This window comes from Anabrus simplex, chromosome 2, assembly GCF_040414725.1.
Source record: "Anabrus simplex isolate iqAnaSimp1 chromosome 2, ASM4041472v1, whole genome shotgun sequence".
NCBI classification, from domain to species: domain Eukaryota; kingdom Metazoa; phylum Arthropoda; class Insecta; order Orthoptera; family Tettigoniidae; genus Anabrus; species Anabrus simplex.
The window spans coordinates 1,198,714,659-1,198,734,350 of record NC_090266.1 but is presented as its reverse complement, the minus strand read 5'-3'; the positions used below and the strand labels follow the sequence as shown (position 1 = coordinate 1,198,734,350).

General features: G+C 38.6%; 1 protein-coding gene across 6 annotated transcripts in view; it reads left to right on the top strand.

The window, feature by feature from the left end:
- Cp110 (Centriolar coiled coil protein 110kDa) overlaps positions 1 to 19,692 on the top strand; it is a 446,477-nt gene that overhangs the window by 271,809 nt on the left and 154,976 nt on the right. For 5 of the 6 annotated variants that reach the window (XM_067142187.2, XM_068226427.1, XM_068226430.1 and 2 more), the window contains 2 exons: positions 556 to 600; positions 3,718 to 3,762. In XM_067142187.2, the coding sequence (XP_066998288.2) occupies positions 556 to 600; positions 3,718 to 3,762 (90 nt within the window). The remainder of the gene's footprint in view (positions 1 to 555; positions 601 to 3,717; positions 3,763 to 19,692) is intronic. The other variant, XM_067142186.2, reaches the window with a different exon arrangement.

Sequence of the window (19,692 nt, the reverse complement as noted above, 5' to 3'; positions counted from 1 at the left end):
TAGCAAAAAACAAAAAATATATATATAAATACATATACAAGATATCAAATGATTATTCAAGTTATGAACTGAAGACCTTCAACAATCAGGAAAATATGATGATTATTCTAACAATTCAATCATTAAGAATTTGAAAAGAAAATGGTTTCTATAAAAATGTCTTTAATAGTAATTTTTTTTATAATTTCTGGTCATTTCATGACCATTCTGAGTGCAGTATCCTACCATTACTGTTAACAAATAATCAGAAATACACATTGCATTGTTTGCAACTCTACTAAATTTTCTATATATTTGGTGCTGAGTGGCAGTTATATCTGAATATAAAGCTATGCATGGAACCTTATAATAAATATTTTCCAATAGAATATTAAATTATTATGAAGCTGAGTTATATGTACATTAAGGTGAAGAGCAGATTTTATGTATAACCAAAAATTACTTCCAAATGTTTTTATTCCATGTTGTTACTTTCCCCCATTTAAAGAATGTGTTAGTGATGAAAAACATTTCCCTATTTGAAGTACTGTAATTTGTAATAATTTACTCTTGCAGTGAGGATTCCACCACAGTTAGCAGCTTCTGAGATGCCCTCTGCTGGTGAGTTATTGATTGAAACCTTATTTCATATAAACTGATAGACACTATGAACATGCCAATCTCATGGGTGCTATCTAACTAATAATGACCTTAAAACTTCATTTTATCACACTATGCATGAATGCTTATGAACCACAATGATCCTTATCAATCAATCAATCCAATCAATCAATCAATACTGATCTGCATTTAGGGCAGTTGCCCAGGTGGCAGATTCCCTATCTGTTGCTTTCCTAGCCATGATTTCAAAGAAATTGGAAATTTATTGAACATCTCCCTTGGTAAGTTATTCCAATCCCTAACTCCCCTTCCTATAAATGAATATTTGCCCCAGTTTGTCCTCTTGAATTCCAACTTTATCTTCATATTGTGATCTTTCGTACTTTTATAAACGCCATTCAAACCTATTCGTCTACTAATGTCATTCCACGCCATCTCTCCGCTGACAGCTCAGAACATACCACTTAGTCGAGCAGCTCTTCTTCTTTCTCTCAATTCTTCCCAACCCAAACATTGCAACATTTTTTTAACGCTAATTTATGTGATTACCCCAGTGAAGATCTTTCCTTATATTAACACCTAGATACTTACAATGATCCCCAAAAGGAACTTTCACCCCATCAACGCAGTAATTAAAACTGAGAGGACTTTTCCTATTTGTGCAACTCACAACCTGACTTTTAGCCCTGTTTATCAACATACCATTGCCTGCTGTCCATCTCACAACATTTTCGAGGTCACGTTGCAGTTGCTCACAATCTTGTAACTTATTTATCACTCTATAGAGAATAACATCATCCGCAAAAAGCCTTACCTCCGATTCCACTCCTTTACTCATATCATTTATATATATAAGAAAACATAAAGGTCCGATAACACTGCCCTGAGGAACTCCCCTCTCAACTATTACAGGGTCAGACAAAGCTTCACCTACTCTAACTCTCTGAGATCTATTTTCTAGAAATATAGCAACCCATTCAGTCACTCTTTTGTCTAGTCCAATTGCACTCATTTTTGCCAGTAGTCTCCCATGATCCACCCTATCAAATGCTTTAGACAGGTCAATCGCAATACAGTCCATTTGACCTCCAGAATCCAAGATATCTGCTATATCTTGCTGGAATCCTACAAGTTGAGCTTCAGTGGAATAACCTTTCCTAAAACCGAATTGCCTTCTATCGAACCAGTTATTAATTTCACAAACATGTCTAATATAATCAGAAAGAATGCCTTCCCAAAGCTTACATACAATGCATGTCAAACTTACTGGCCTGTAATTTTCAGCTTTATGTCAATCACCCTTTCCTTTATACACAGGGGCTACTATAGCAACTCTCCATTCATTTGGTATAGCTCCTCCGACCAAACAATAATCAAATAAGTACTTCAGATATGGTACTATATCCCAACCCATTGTCTTTAGTATATCCCCAGAAATCTGATCAATTCCAGCCGCTTTTCTAGTTTTCAACTTTTGTATCTTATTGTAAATGTCATTGTTATCATTTGTAAATTTTATTACTTCTTTGGCCTTAGTCTCCTCCTCTATCTCGACATCATCCTTATAACCAACAATCTTTACATACTGCTGACTGAATACTTCTGCCTTTTGAAGATCCTCACATACACACTCCCCTTGTTCATTAATTATTCCTGGAATGTCCTTGTTGGAATCTGTTTCTGCCTTAAAATACCTATACATACCCTTCCATTTTTCACTAAAATTCGTATGACTGCCAATTATGCTTGCCATCATGTTATCCTTAGCTGACTTCTTTGCTAGATTCAATTTTCTAGTAAGTTCCTTCAATTTCTCCTTATTTCCACAGCCATTTCTAACTCTGTTTCTTTCCAGTCTGCACCTCCTTCTTAGTCTCCTTATTTCTCTATTATAATAAGGTGGGTCTTTACCATTCCTTACCACCCTTAAAGGTACAAACCTGTTTTCGCATTCCTCAACAATTTCTTTAAACCCATCCCGGAGTCTGTTTACATTTTTATTTACCGTTTTCCACCGATCATAGTTACTTTTTAGAAACTGCCTCATGCCTGCTTTATCAGCCATATGGTACTGCCTAACAGTCCTACTTTTAAGACCTTCCTTTCTATCACATTTATTTTTAACTACGGCAAAAACAGCTTCATGATCACTAATACCATCTATTACTTCAGTTTCCTTATAGAGCTCATCTGGTTTTATCAGCACGACATCCAGGATATTTTTCCCTCTGGTTGGTTCCATCACTTTCTGAATCAGCTGTCCTTCCCATATTAACTTATTTGCCATTTGTTGGTCATGCTTCCTGTCGTTCGCATTTCCTTCCCAATTGACATCTGGCAAATTCAGATCTCCCGCTACCATCACATTTCTTTCCATGTCGTTTCCCACATAGCTGACTGTCCTATCAAATAATTCCGAGTCCACGTCAGTGCTACCCTTTCCCGATCTGTACACTCCAAATATATCAAGTTGCCTATTATCTTTAGAAATGAGCCTTACACCTAGAATTTCACATGTCTCATCTTTAACTTTTTCGTAGCTTACAAATTCTTCTTTCACCAGAATGAACACTCCCCCTCCCACCATTCCTATCCTATCTCTACGATACACACTCCAGTGCCTTGAGAAAATTTCTGCATCCATTATATCATTTCTCAGCCATGATTCAACTCCTATTACAATATCTGGTAAATATATATCTATTAAATTACTTAATTCTATTCCTTTCTTTACAACACATCTACAGTTCAACACTAACAATTTTATGTCATCCCTACTTGATTTCCAGTTCCCTGTTCCCTTATCACCGCTCCCTAGGCCATCCCGTTTCCCTGAATGTAACTCCCTATTACCCCTCCAAACAAATTTCCTAACTTATACGTACCACTACGGTTTAAATGAAGGCCATCCGAGCGCAGATTCCTATCTCCTACCCACCCATTAGGATCTAGAAATTTCACTCCCAGTTTCCCACATACCCACTCCATAGTCAATGTGAATTGTATAATACATACGAATTACTGTGTGTAAACATTGGATTTTAAAAAGAATGTGTTAGTGATGAAAAACATTTCCATATTTGTGGTACTGTAATTTGTAATAATTTACTCTTGCAGTGAGGAGTCCACCACAGTTAGCAGCTTCTGAGATGCCCTCTGCTGGTGAGTTATTGATTTACACCTTATCTCATATAAATTGATAGACACTATGTATTTCTGTAAATAACTAATAAAAAAATAGGCTAAGGGCTGGTTCTACCACCTACTGGTAAAATAGTGCATAACTTGCCCTCCGCGTAAAAGGATGTTTCCGTTCGACCACTCCCAGGTAGCACTATCGGCAGCATAAATCGTAGTTACCCGGCGCGTAATTTATCGGCCACTTCGAGGGCCCGATAAGACTTTACGTGCTGGGCAAGTTCTGAGAGCTGAACAGTATTAGCCATATTTCTGGTGACATACAACTTAAATTAGCTTAGTATACTGAAAAATGCATGATACTGTAACAGTGATCGATATTGTATTGCAGGATTTTGAACATTAATGCTTCCCTTGAGTTGCAACGGTCACACCAGCCTCTTGCATTGGTAGTGTAGGAAACACATTTTATACGTCAAGCTTTCACAAAGAAACTTTAAAAGGATATAAAATCAAAATCTATTTGGAAATCATTTCAAATGGGCTTTAATTTTCTACTTTTTCAGTTTTCAGACACCAGGTATAATTTAGTATATGTATCCCAATTACCCTAAGCTTTCTTGTAGCGTAATGCATAACGTGTTGAGTTCATATCACGAGGTATGCAGGTTCGAGTCTTCATTATGACGAATCCTTTTTCTATTCATTATTAGCGTTGTATTAATCTGTATGCCTCTTTTCATATGTTCTTTTGTTAATAATACATTTCATTGAAATATTTAATCACAATATTATGTCTACTAGGAAAATGCTTTAAATGTGTGCTACTTATAGAAAGTGATGTTATAATGAATATAGCAAATAGGACTGTCACCCAGGTAGCAGATTCCCTATCAGTTGTTTACATAGTCGTCTTGTAAATTATTTTGAAGAAAGTGGAAAATATTCCATTCCAAAAATTCCTCTTCCTATGAATGAATATTTACCCTGACTAGTTCTTTAACAGTACCTTCCAACTTTATCTTCATAAAGTTAAACATTACAATGAAATGCATTATCAATAAATGGAAGCATGTGGAACTAAATGAGGTCACAGAGCTAGTTGCATATAAGTATCATGGAGATAATCAATTCACAGAAGCCTGCAGATAGAACGCTCAAAGGCAATAAGTCCATAAGGAAGATGTGGGTGTATATACATATATGGAAGCGCGTAAAAGAGTGTTAAGAACAACGGCAGGGAATGAAAATAACTTTTTAAATGTAAATTAGAAAGACGATGAAAACCTTCGTGCCTTCTATTATGGAGCGAGCGACTTGACCGATCTACTACAAGAATACTTTCCAAAAACGCTGTCTTACATGACAGGTTATAACTGGCGTAAGAAAATGTAATCTCGTGATTTTAATCCCAATTAGGTATTGATTTTGAAACTCATAGGTTAAAATTACGAAAGCTTGACATAAATCGTTGTCCATAACTCTTATGACTCCCCTTATTAGGTTTTTTGGTGATAATCAACAGATGCAAGCACAGGAATATAAGACAATCAAAATGAGCTTCATACATCTGACGATAATTAGCACCACACTCGAAAGCGAGAAGTCGCTGAAAATCAGTCTAGCCAACTCCATATATCGGTGTCTAGCTCCTGGTAGCTACCCAGCGCTTGCGCGGAGGTGGTTGCACGCAAGGCAAAGTACCAGCCGATTTACACTCCCGGGCAGCTGCCAGCCACTTTACCAACACATGGTAGAACCGGCCCTGAAAATGAAAATGAAAATCTGTAAAAAGAGAAGAGTAATATGCCATTCCACTGTGAACATCATTCATGCAAAGCACAAATATTGACTCAAGACACACGCTATATCGTGTGATTCAGCCACCCCTTCCAGTGTAGTTTTATTCAACCCACAATATTAATTCCGTCCTCAAAACATATGCCCTACCGGTATGCTCAGACAACACAACCGGATATCTTGGTATTTACTGCCTCATCATGATAGAATGCTGTAATATTATGAGGGGCGTTTGAAAAGTCCGTGCAAAAATAAAAACTACTTACATGTTTGGGGTAAACCTTTTTTATTTATCGACATAGTCTCCTTCTAGACTTATATACTTCGTCCAACAATGTTCTAGTTTGTTGATCCCTTCCGAATAATAGGATTTGTCCAAGTCTGGAAAATATCCATTAGTGTTTTCAATCACCTCCTCGTTTGAATAAAATCTTTGTTCTGCCAGCCATTTCTTCAAATTGGGGAACAAATAGTAGTCCGAGGGAGCCAAGTCTGGAGAATAGTGGGGATGTGAAATGAGTTGGAATCCTATTTCCATTAATTTTGCGACCACAACTGCTGAGGTGTGTGCTGGTGCATTGTCATGATTGAAAAGGACTTTCTTGTGGGCCAACCCCGGGGGTTTTTCTTGCAGCTTGTGGTTTTCAAACGGTCCAGTAACGATGAATAATATTCATCTGTAATAGTTTTACCCTTTTCCAGATAGTCGAGGAGGATTATCCCTTGTGAATCCCAAAAGACAGTCGCCATAACCTTTCCGGCCGAAGGAATGGTCTTCGCCTTTTTTGGTGCAGATTCCCCCTTGGTAACCCATTGTTTAGATTGTTGTTTGGTCTCAAGAGTATAGTAATGTATCCATGTTTCATCCACAGTGATGAAACAATGCTTAAAGTCCTCCGGATTCTTCTGGAACAGCTGCAAACCATCCTTGCAACACTTCACACGATTCCGTTTTTGGTCAAGTGGGAGCAATCGCGGTACCCATCTTGCGGATAGCTTTCTCATGTCCAAATGTTTATGCAAAATATTATGTACCCGTTCAGTCGAGATGCCCACAGCACTAGCAATCTCACGCACCTTAACTCTTCTGTCATCCATCACCATATCATGGATTTGATCAATGATTTCTGGAGTCGTAACCTCCACAGGCTGTCCAGAACGTTCAGCGTCCAGAGGTGCCAACTATTACGGATTGTCCGTAATTATTACGGATTTCACCTCCCGATTACGGAGTTACGGTGAAAGGGGAAATTATTACGGAAAAGCTGACATTATCACTACAAAAATAATTTTCGACGGAAAAAAAAGAAAAGGAAAAAATGTTCAGTCCTTTCGAGCCATTCTCCTAAATCGTCTTTATTTCAATGCTTGTGAGTTGGCAACGATACTTATTCGATCGTGACTTCCTTTTGCTACCCATAAGCGTTGTAAAATTTGTTGTGAATGAAGGATCTCAGGCGCTGCTCTTCTCCATTACAAATCCTTCGGTAATGTTGTATTTGCTGTGTTAAGTGTACCTGACAGTTGACAGAAAGATTGAGAGTGAGGCCTACATTAAGCACATCTGCACTGGTATCGCTTGTGGTTAAGAAAACGAAAATGTCATCATAGTCGGAAAGATGCTTCAAGAAAAACTACACTGAAAAGCAGCTGCTGCGTGACAAACAAGCTACAAGGAATGTTTTATCACAGAACCAACAGGTTGCGTGCAAATGTTATTGTGTAATATGATATACTTCTGGATAGATTGTTAGAGGGAAGTGCAAAAGGGGTGTCATTATCAAGAAGGAAGGAGCATGCTGTGGACTTGACTCAAAATTTTTCTCGGGGGCGGAGGGCGATTACTGATAATCCACTTCAAAGTTGGCACCTCTGAGCGTCACTTGTGCCCATATGGCCAGTCCGAAAATTTTGAAACCACTTATAAACTGTTCTAATCGAAGGTGCAGAGTCACCATAATGTTTATCAAGCTTCTCTTTAGTCTCCTGAGGCGTTTTGCCTTTCATAAAGTAATGTTTAATCACCACACGAAATCCTTTTTCGTCCATTTCTTGAAAATTGCTCGACTTCCTTGATTCACACGAATGCCAAGCACAAAGAAATAGACCAATATGGCTGAAACTTGGTGTGCGTTCATTCAAGAGATGCTAATAACTAAACATGACCTTGATGTGCGCCGGTGGTGCCATCTCTCAAAATTTGCACGGACTTTTCAAACCACCTTCGTATGCTTGTGTTAAACACTGGAAGGCACGCGAGTGCTTTCTGGATCATATGAACCTAACATGCCTGCAAAACACTAAATGGATATTGTGACCCCTGTAAACCTAATACTTGCTAAAAGCTGCACAGTGTGCCATATGGAACCATAGCGTAGTCAGTAAAGGCACGGCGAAGAGGGTTTACTTGTGAGGTGGATGGTTCAAGTCTGGGGTAAATATCCCTTATGTAATGTAAGTTCAGTACCTGCTTTCATGTAAATTGTGTGTGAATGAATGTGTTTGTGGCCCTAAGAGGGGCCGATTAGATAGCAGGCCGGAAACATACGGACTGTAAATAATAGGAACACAACTGCCGTGACAATGTTTTATTACAGCAGATGCTCAATGTGATGACCGTTTTAGTTTATGCACATTTGGGCCCGGTGAGCAATAGATCATCTTGTGTGCTGAAGCATTTCAGGTGTAATTGCTTGACAGGCATCTGTGATGATTTACCGGAGCTGGTTGGGGTTTTCTGGTGCTTGAGTGTAAACAAGGTTCTTCAAATGTCCTCATAAGAAGAAGTTTATCGGTGTTAAATCCGATGATCTTGCTGGCCAAGAAATGGCCTTCTCGTCCTATCCATTTCCCTGGCAGTTCCTCGTTCAGATGGTTACGAACGGATAAAGTTGAATGTGGCAGAGCTCCATCCTGTTGCAACCACATTGTCAAATGATAGTGCAAGGGCACAATCTGCAGCAGCAGTGAGAGTTCCTGATGCAGAAAGTACAGGTAGCGTGGGCCCCTCCAATGGCCCTCAAAGAAATAAGGTCCAATCAGGCAATCCTTCCAAGATTCCACACCACACACTCACTCCCATCATACTTGATGGACCATTTGCCGCACCCAGTGAGGATTGTCCGGACTCCAATAATGAATGTGTGGTGATCGACGTTCCCATTATTGTGGAAGAGCCATTTGTCCGAGAACAAGATGTGCGATACGAATGCTGCATCATTGTCCATCCTGCCTAATAGCCACTGATAGAACTCTATTTGAGCTTTGAAATCCTGCCTATGGAGCTCTTGGTGTAGCTCAAGATGGTATGAGTGAAATTTATGTTCATACAGTATTCGCCAGACAGACGGCTGGCTGGTGTTCACCTGTTGTAAAATCGCCCTTGTACTGATATGTGGATTATTACGAGCTGCTATCGGAATGGCGTCTTCTGTTTCACCCGATGTATCGGGCCTATCGGGGACTGGTGGCTGCTTGGAAATCACGCCTGTTGTTTTTCAACAAGGTGGAATGTCGTAGCAGCCTGGTGTCACCTGTCGGGATATCGTTCCTGGTACAGATGTAGTGCCGTGCATGCATTTTGCCTTGCTTCCCCATAAATGTGGATCACGTCAATGTATTTCTCTGTGGAAAAGATGCCAAATGACAGCAGAGATTACATTCAGGCCCTAACCAGTGGAGTATGCTCAGGGCACAAGATGAATAACAGTGTTGTTCTACTGTTTGATTGTGGCAAACGTGGGCCTGTGTTTACGTATTCCAACATCATACCAATGCAAAAGTATTTCAATGATACACGATTCGAACTGCCGATGGCACATTCTGTCTGTTGCTATGCTAACGCCTAATTGCATCCACTATGCTACACTGCTGGGAACATGCTGGTAATACGACGAGAGTAGAATGCATACACCATCCTGTTTGGTGTTTAAGACATTAATCACTAGACTGTTAACTAGTTTTATGTAGTGATTCCCCACTTTGTTACAGTTGGTCACGAGGCACGACACATTAACATAGTTACATGGTCAAAGGACGTCGCTACATGATTTCAAAGCGTCTTGTTTTGCGAGTGGACAATATAACTTGTCGGTAGTGTTGAGAATGGTGTGCAAAATGTGCTCACTGGACCTTAGTACCATACAGTACGCCTGCAGGGGAACAACCACCTTATAACCATGTTGCACGTTAGTTGGCTTGCATAAAACTACATTGGAAGGGGTGGCAGAATTACACGGTATTTTTGAAGAATATAAAATTTTTATATCATTCATTTAAACCACAAGCAGCAATTCAAGGTGCATATACTGTTACTGAAGAACTAAAACTGCTTGGACATTGGTAGCTGAATGCAAAATTTTTTATCTTCTCTACGAGACATAGTCTACATCAGAGGCGATCACGCTGGGCATTTTGTCCCACAGGCGCACAGCTTTGTGAACGGTCAGGCGGGCAGGCAGGCAATGAGCGTATGCTATTCAACCACAGTGACATTGTGGTTGTCACAGGTTGTGAAGGTTGGGCAAAGTTCTCCCATCACTCTCGATCACTGTGGCAATACCCGAGTTTGAAATGGAGGCAGAAAATAATGAAAGAAAGAGGACAGAAATGCACGTCATCTTCAGTTTATGTTGTAATAAATAAGTTAAAGTGTTCATTGCAGTGTATGTATTTTGACCAGATAAAATAAAAGGTTAGGCCTACTGCCTAATATATATATATGTAATGTACATAATGAATTACCGTTTTCACCATTAAATTTTAAGAGGTTCTTTAAAAACATTTCTGATATGATACGGAGTTAAGGTGGATAAGCTGTGTCTTATGGTTCCTTGAGTTTAAATTATCTGATAAACTCACCAACAGTCCAGTCATTAGAGCCCAGATTTTTAATTTTAACCTATTTTTTTCTTCATTATTTAATTCGAAAATTTCAGTATATTCATTTGTTTCACACTTCCTGGAGCAGAATATGTGAATTTCATTGCACCAAAAAAAAAAAACCCTAAAAGAGGGGTTGACACCTAAAATAACCTAAATAGCTGTTTCAGCTTCTTCAAATAAAGAATGTCATTTCCCCATTGAAATGCATTGTAAAATTATTTCCACTGTTGTCCACAGAGAGTAGTACAGCCGACAGAGTGTGTAGTGAATGTTCCTGCAGTATTTTCTAACTGTAATTGTTGTATAGCAAAACAATGCCTAAATCGCACTTATTGAGAAAATGGATCGACATAGATGGACACTTCACTACGGATGGTCGAGTAGTCTTCTGTCAGGCATGCTCTAAAGAAGTATAATAATAATAATAATTTCGTGTGGCTATTTCTAGCCGAGTGCAGCCCTTGTAAGGCAGACCCTCCGATGAGGGTGGGCGGCATCTGCCATGTGTAGGTAACTGCGTGTTATTGTGGTGGAGGATAGTGTTATGTGTGGTGTGTGAGTTGCAGGGATGTTGGGGACAGCACAAACACCCAGCCACCGAGCCATTGGAATTAACCAATGAAGGTTAAAATCCCCGACCCGGCCAGGAATCGAACCCGGGACCCTCTGAACCGAAGGCCAGTACGCTGACCATTCAGCCAACGAGTTGGACCTCTAAAGAAGTAAGTTTCCCGTAACTGACCTAAAACCTGGATTGCAATACCCTAGCTTGCTTACTGAAGAGTACTTAGGATTTGGATTCTTCATTTCAGGTTAAATGTGAGCAGAAATCCCATCTCGAGCAGCATAAATCTGCAGCTGCTCACATGGCTAGCGTACCGAGGAGAGATAAGTCCAGCAGCAACATTAAGCAAACGTTTATTTCTTCCACAGTTGGCAGGCCTGAAGATAAATTTAACTTTCACCTATGTCAGGCGTTGGTATCTGCAAACGTCCCATGGAACGTGCTAAGTCACCTGACCATGAAAACATTCTTGGGAGACATCAGTGGCCACAGTATACCTAATGAATCCACTTTAAGGAAGTATTATTTGGATCCTGTTTCCCAGAAGACATTAGACGAAATAAGAGAAGATATAGGCAATCACTATATTTGGTGTTCTGTCAATGAAACATCTGACAGTTGCAGTCGCTTCATTGTGTCATTGTGAATGTGGTAGTAGGTGAGCTGGATCAAAATGAACCAGGTAACCTTCATCTAATTCTTTGTAAAGAAATAGAACAAACTAACAACAGCACAATAGCCTGAGCAGTGAGGGATGCTTTACACATATTGAGGCCAGCAGAGAATCAAGATATTAAGTTCCTTTTGTTAGTGACGGACAATGCTGCCTACATGTTGAAGGCAGGGCAGGTTCTACAGTCCTTCTACCAGAGCATGCTACACGTTACGTGCTTGGTCCACGGCCTGCACCGCCGTGCGGAGGAGACTAGAAGCAACTTCAGTGATGTGAACAGTGTGGTTTCTTCACTCAAGAACGTTTTCGTAAAAGCCCCAACATGTATACAGGTGTTCAGAGAGAAACTACCGGCAACACCTCTTCTGCCTGAGCCGATACTTACCTGCTGGAGAACTTGGCGGTCTGCTGCTATTTACTATGCTGAACACATAGAAGGAAATAAAAATGTCATCAATGACTTGGATGAAACAGAAGCTTCCTGCATTGCCAAGGCCAAGAAATCGCTCGAGTGCCCGACCCTCGTCGCTTCCGTAGCATATATTAAGACACATTTTTGTTTTATACCAGAAGCTGTTCTCCAGTTGGAAAGTGCAACATTGCCACTCAAAGATTCCCCGGATATCATGGGCAATGTTTCCAGAAGAGAAATACCTAGGCCATTGGGAATAGGATGTTCATCGAAGCTGCAGAAGGTTCTTCAATGCAATCTTGGTTTTGAAGATATGAAAGTCATCAATTCAGTATGACAGGGAGAAAAGTATTCAGGAAAATTACCCCTACAGCCTGCGGCATTAGCATCTATGTACTACGCTCCAATGACGTCATATACCGTTGAAAGAAGTTTTTCGTCATATAAGAATGTGTTACGTGACAACAGGAAATCATTTACGCCAGACAATTTGGCTATGTACGTTGTTATTTACTGCAATGCCAAAAAATAAATTACAAAGAAAACAGTAAAGTGTATTCTCTGTGTGTTTTTATGAATGACAGTGTGAACTTTTGTGAAATAAGTACATAAATAAATTTTACAGAACTACAAAAACAGAAAATTATTGCTGTCTGTATTGATCCCGGAGGCAAAACCTAAAATATCCTAAGAATACAAGAAACCTAAAGTGAAGGTTTATGCCACCTAAAAATCTGGGCCCTAATCATCAGTTAGGTTATTTATCTGAAAGCATACTGTACATCTATTTGGTGGTGTTGTTGTACCTTAATCTTGGATAGTAAATATCTATGTCCTCACTTGTTATGAAACTCCCTCGCCATTTAGAGGCTAGCTATTATCATCGTACGCCTGATAAGTTTTGAATACCATTGTCAGAAATTCAGTAAACAGGGAAAGTCACATAACCCACAACACTTGTTGAATTTTATAAATATATAACTTTTTGCTGAATGAATAACAGGAATTTTACTTTTTAAAATACTGTCATTCCCATCCAAGGAATTGTAAATCATAACTTGTATGCTTAAACCTTTTACCTTTGTAAATTGTAACACAAAAAATGTGATGTGTTGTTTTCTTTGAATGTATAAATATATGAAAATCAAACTGACTCTTTATATTGAGCACGGTATAAATCAAACCGATATATCTTGAAAAGTTTGGTTTTCTTGCAATTATAGCATTTTTTGAAATACTGTACCCCAGTCAGCATTTCGCTGTGTAGTGGCGGAAAGCTTCATAATGACATTCGAACGTCACTGTTCTCTTCCCTGAAAAGTGTTTTCACTCTTTTGCTTCACTGTGATGTATGCTTGCTACATAAGCTGCCCACATTTACGTCAGGCCAGCCTGGCTGCACTGGGCTAGCTTCAACGGGTGCCCAGCTGAGGACGTCTGGTCTACACTGTCAAAATCTTTGAGATTGATCACCACGTGCTCAAAAGTATCTTCCACAAGACTATATCCTTCCTTTTCTATTCTTCCATTAATGCTTTCTCACATCCAAAGGAGTAAAAGTTTTATTGTTCCAGGCTACATGAACCCTAAATTCACTAAACATTCTTGATAAAATTTAAGGAACAATGACAAGGGAGCAATCTCAAGATTAGTCTTCTCGACTTCAGTGTGATGTCATTTCTGACATGTAACAGAAGATCCTTTGATGTGTTGTGAGATGACATTAGGAAGCTCTAACTTTATCCTTCTCAACTCATTCAGAATTCTCCTCCTACTTATTTTGATTCTGATGGAGGGGTGGCTTCTTATTAACACATTGATGACAGGACCCAAGTCTACTGATGTTTGGCTGGCGGAACTTTGTTGTCGGGTTCCGAGTTAACTCGTGTTCACGAGACTTCTATATTCGGTGACATCTTTTGGAACTTCTGAAAGTAGCTAGTGGTCAAGGTTTATAGAATCTCGATGTTGAAGGTTTTGTTTATTCCATGCTACCTTTTCTTCTTGTTCTTCTTTTTTTTTAATAGTTCATTTTCTTAGTTTTCCAACCTCATGTTTATGTTGTTCAAAGAGCCATGTGGTGGGTAAGATGGCGTTTGCTTGCACGTTTAGATGTGGGCAAAATATTGATTGAACTGTATGTGCATAATTATTTGGAATACCCCAATAACGTTGAAGAACGTGAGTTTGATATTGACAGCTCTTCTGATGAATGTTTGAGTAGTGATGCTGAAGATATACACCCTTCAGAACAACCTGAAATCTGTATAAGTTGCTTTGTGCGCCTTCACATAGGCCATTGCTACACAACTTACCGCACCAGAAAACATTATTAGGACTCCTTCAAAAGGTTTCCAGTAAATTTTATCACAATCAGTACAAGATTAGTGAAGCCAGGCCCATTTGATTCTAAAATATATTTATAATCTACATATTGAATTACAGTTTTCACCATTAAATTTTAAGAGGTTCTTTAAAAACATTTCTGATATGATGCGAAGAAGGTGAATAAGCTGTGGCATATGGTTCCTTGAGTTTAAATTAACTGATAAACTGATATGCTTACCGGGAATATCATCAGTTATATTATTTATCTGAAGGCATACTGTACATCTATTTAAGTTCAGTGAGTGAAGTTATTTCCTGGTGCAGAGCTTATCAGTCAATAACATTGAGTAGTGACAGTGATGCATCCTTCACTAGTGAAAATATGTTACGGAGGAAAAATTGACATTGTGATGTGACAAACTATTCACCATACAAGAAGAAAATTGGCAGTGTTCAAGGACGACCTTTCACAACACCTGGAGGAAATGTATCCCAACTCGCAAGACTGGACCCTAATTGTTCACAGGTGCTTATTTATGCTATAAGCACCTATCACTATTGATTTCTTTACTTTATTAGTCATCACTTTTATCTTAAGTCTACTGAGCGAGTTGGCCATGCGGTTATGGTTGAACAGCTGTGAGCTTGCATTCGGGAGATAGTGGGTTCAAACCCCACTGTTGGGAGCCCTGAAGATGGTTTTCCATGGTTTCCCATTTTTCACACCAGACAAATGCTGGGGCTGTATGTTAATTATGGTCAAGGCCACTTCCTTCACACTCCTAGCCGTTTCCTATCCCATCGTCACCATAAGACCTATCTGTGTTGGTGCGAAGTAAAAAACCAAAAAACCAGTATCTTAAGTTTTTTCATTAAGGGTTATGTTTGTTGACGTGTCATGTTTTATTTGCAGGTGTCGAATGGATTGCTTTTATGTAATTTCTAATGAACATAAGCTCCAGATAAGTTTTCAGAACCATTCAGTGTGATGGCAAGAATGGTCAAGACTCATATTTACTGTTCCTCACTGTATATAATGGTTTTCAAAGATGCAGAAGTGGGAATGAAAGAACAGAATCTACTGCGAAGCCAAAGACATATTCGTATGAATATTACATGAAGGTGAACGGTGAAAAATGCTGTATGTAAAATGATGTACATAAACTTACATGGTATTTCAAAGAAACAAATACAACATTTGCAAAAGCAGCTAAATTGCCGAAAGATTGAGCTAGAAGTACTGGTTGGCAACATAAGGTAATACATTTGTCTTATGATCCACAATTTGATAAAATTGATCATGTGCATAAAGTGCATTACAGTGGGATAAAGAAGTGTTATTTTCAAAGCAATTCGAACATGAAAATTCTGCTCAACATGCTCCTCACAAAATATCTTTGGAGTGGGGTGAAATGACTTTTTTGCGAAGTACATGAATGAAAATTTCAAGATTGGGTTTGGATACCCGCAAGTTGATGTTTGTAGTTACTGTGAGGAAAAAGCTTTGTTATTTAAAGTCAACCTATTCTATGCTTGTTTTACTCGTGATGAGGTATAATAATGGCGTATGGCCTCCGGAGAGGCCTGATGTGGGTCTTTTTCTCGTAGACGGTCTATTAGGTGAACTGCATATCCGTCAAGATGAGGGCCCTACCTAGTATGATTTCTAATGCTGAATACGCCACACGCACCCAGGCTCCGAGCCATTGGAATTAACCAATTAAGATTAAAATCTCCAACCCAGCCAGGAATCGTACCCGGGACCCTCTGGACCAAAGGCCAGCACGCTAACCATTTAGCCATGGAGCCGGACACTCGTGATGAGTTACAATTGGTCAGTACATGTTTTGGCTTGCTTCAAGCCATCATCAGCTGCTAGGTGCAGATAAATCACCGAAGGTGAACGATGATGGCGGTGGCTTAAAACAAGCCAAAATGTACTAACAAATTGTAATTTATCAAGAGTAAAACAAATACTGTTACTCCGCTGTTACGTTCCCAAATTTTATGTTTTCCCATCATTTACAACATTTTTTGTTGGTTCCCTCAGATTCCCTTTGCTCGCAATGTATTATAATCCTCAAATTTATGTTTGCAGCGTTTTATGTTTCCTGCTATTTATGTCATGTCAGGCTGTTTGAGGCGGGAAAAATCAAAGTAAAATGGTGTCACAACTAACCTATAACACTTCGCGTAACCGCGGCATGATGACAAAACCGGACAGCACACACTTTACGACAACACATAGGCGAAAGTAGCCGATTACAAATACCAGAGGAAGCTACGCAAACCGCATGACAACTCTGACGAGCAGTTTGTCTGCTCGACAAATTTACTCAAAACGCACGACAGTTCTGACGAGCGGGTTGCGTACCCAATAAATTTATTTTTAAATCTGTATATATAAAATAGACCGACCGACTGACTCATCATCGCCGAGCCAAAACTACTGGACATAAAGAAATGAAATTTTGAGGATACATTTATATAAGAGTGTGGGTACTCACTAAGGGAGGATTTTTTGATATTCCATCGCTAAGGGGGTGAAAAGGTGAGTGAATTCTTTAAATGCATATATCAGAAATTTAAAAGTTTACAGACGTAAAAATTGGTATTAGGAATCTCCTTTTAAGATAAAGAAACACATATTTTTTGTTTGTGGAAAATCCCATTAATGAGGGTTAAAAAAAGGTGAAAAAGGGCTTGAATACCTTTTATGAGAATACTTATATCTCAAAAACTAAACATGTTACAGACATGAAAATTGATATTTGTAATCTCCTTTAAAAATAAAGAAATGCATATTCTTTGCTTTTGGAAAATCTAATTAATGGTGGTGAACAGGAGTGACAATGGGGTGAATTTAAATAAAGACCATATCTACAGTATATCTCAGAAACGCAACACGTTGCAGACTTGAAAATTAATATTTGGAATCTCCTGTAAAAGTAAAGAAATATGGATTTTTTTTTTTTTTTTTTGAAAATCCACTTAAGGGGAATTGAAAAAGGGGGTGAATTTTTAAAATGAGCATATCTGCAGTATATCTCAAAACTTAACATGTTACAAACATGAACATTGGTATTTGTAATCTCTTTTAAAAACAAACAATATTTTTTTGTTTTCAGAAAAATCACTTAAGGGGGTAAAAAAGATGACGGAAAAGGGGGTTGAATTCTTGTTATTAGGATAATGATATCTCAAAAACTGAGGATGTTACAGACAAGAAAATTGGTATTAGAAATCTCCTTTTAAAAATAAAGAAATGTGCATTTTTGAGAAAAAATCAAGTTGGTGGAGGGTGCAGGGAGAGGTGAAAAAGATGTTGAATTCTTCTTATGAGGATACATATATCTCAAAAATTGAAGATATTACAGTCGTAATAATTGGTATTTGGAAGCTCCTTTATAAATAAATAAACGCAGACTTTTTGTTTTTGGAAAATTCACTAGGGGGGGGGGGGGGGGTGAAAGAAAGTGAAAAAATTTAAGTCTTTTTATGGGGATACTTACATCACAAATACAGAAAGTTACAGACGTGAAAACTGGTATTTGGAATATCCTTTAAAAATGTAGAAACACATATTTTTCTGTTTTTGGAAAATTCACTTAAGGGGCTGAAAAGAATTGAAAAAGTGGGTAATTTTTTTAAATGAGTACCGGTATACCGGTATACTTACAGTATATGTCAAAAACTTAACAGCTTACAGAGAAGAAACTTGATAATTGGAAAGTCCTTTAAATATACAGGAACATGTTTTTTTCTTCTTGACCTTCTGTGGGTGGGGGATGCAGGCGAAGAATACACCTACGGTATCCCCTACCTGTCGTAAGATGCGTCTAAAAAGGGCAACCAAGTGATGATCAAATTAGAACCATGATACTACTTGTAATTAGTACCATCACGCAGGGAACACCATGGGTCGCTTTTACTTGCGCGTAGTACCACTATGTTGGGTACACAATAGATTTTTGATTAGTAGCGACAGTGTGTGCTCAGGTTGCATTTTACAGTACCTGTGATTCGTATCACTATATGAGCGGCACCATCGTTCTGCCTTGCCTATGTGAGGAACACCACGGGATAGTGCGAGTCCCTGTGGTTGGTCCACTTATGTGAGGAACACCATAGGTTTGCGCTGAAACACCATAGGTCTGTGTTACATGTGCGCATTACATTACCTGCGAGTAGTACCATAATGTGTGGAATACCGCGAGTCTACACTACTTTTGATTAGTACTCCAACATGACAAATACCATGGTTCTACTTTCTTAGTGATAAGTACCATTATGAGGGGCCGATGACGTGGATTTTGTACCCGTTCAGACTACAAGCATCATCGATTTAGTATTGTGCTTTAGAAGCAGTCCTTTGGTCAGTAATATTACTGTTTAAAGCTGGTTTCTGGGAATGTGGGGCATTGCGGTTTGAATCCACTGATTGTTTTAACTTCATATCCATCCATTAATTCTTCGTCCTCACGTTTTGAATTCTGGTCAGTGGAGGATTATGGATTTTTAATTGTCCTTACATTTTGTCTCATTTCCTACCATTAGGGGCCGATGACCTAGATGTTAGGCTCCTTTAAACAACAAGCATCATCATCATCATCATCTTTTTCCTTCAGAAAAGGCACTTAACGGGGGTGAAAAAAAGTGAGAAAAGAGTTGAATTACTTTTTTTGAGGACATTTACATCTCAAAAACTGAAGATTTTACAGACATGAAAATTGCTATTTGGAATCTCTTTTAAAATAATGAAACATGTATTTTTTTGTTTTCAGAAAATCTACTTATGTGGGGGTGGGGGTTGGGGAAGGGCTGATAAAGGGGTTGAATTCTTTTTTGGGGATACTTATATTTCAAAAACTGAAGATGTTACAGATGTGGAAATAGGTATTTGAAATCTTCTTAAAAAATAAAGAAACATGTTTTTTTGTTGTTGTTGTTTTTTGTTTTTTTTTTGTTTTTTTTTACTTGAGAGAAGACTGTTTTTCACATGTACAGTTCTATGTCGCATGGTCATCTTAGCCCCAAAAGGCAATACCACAAACATGGTTTACAAAGAGTTTCTGGGGTAAAGGAAACTCAATTTTTTCGGTGATTTTTTATACTTTAGGGATTTTCAGATAATGTCTTATACAGTACTGAGGAACAATTACTTTTATCAAATTACAAAATTCACGCGAGCGAAGCCGCGGGTAACTGCTAGTATATTATAAACAGAGAAAGAAAATTGATTGCGTGTGATAGCCATTCTAAGAAAGATAACTCGAATAAAATAATATACTG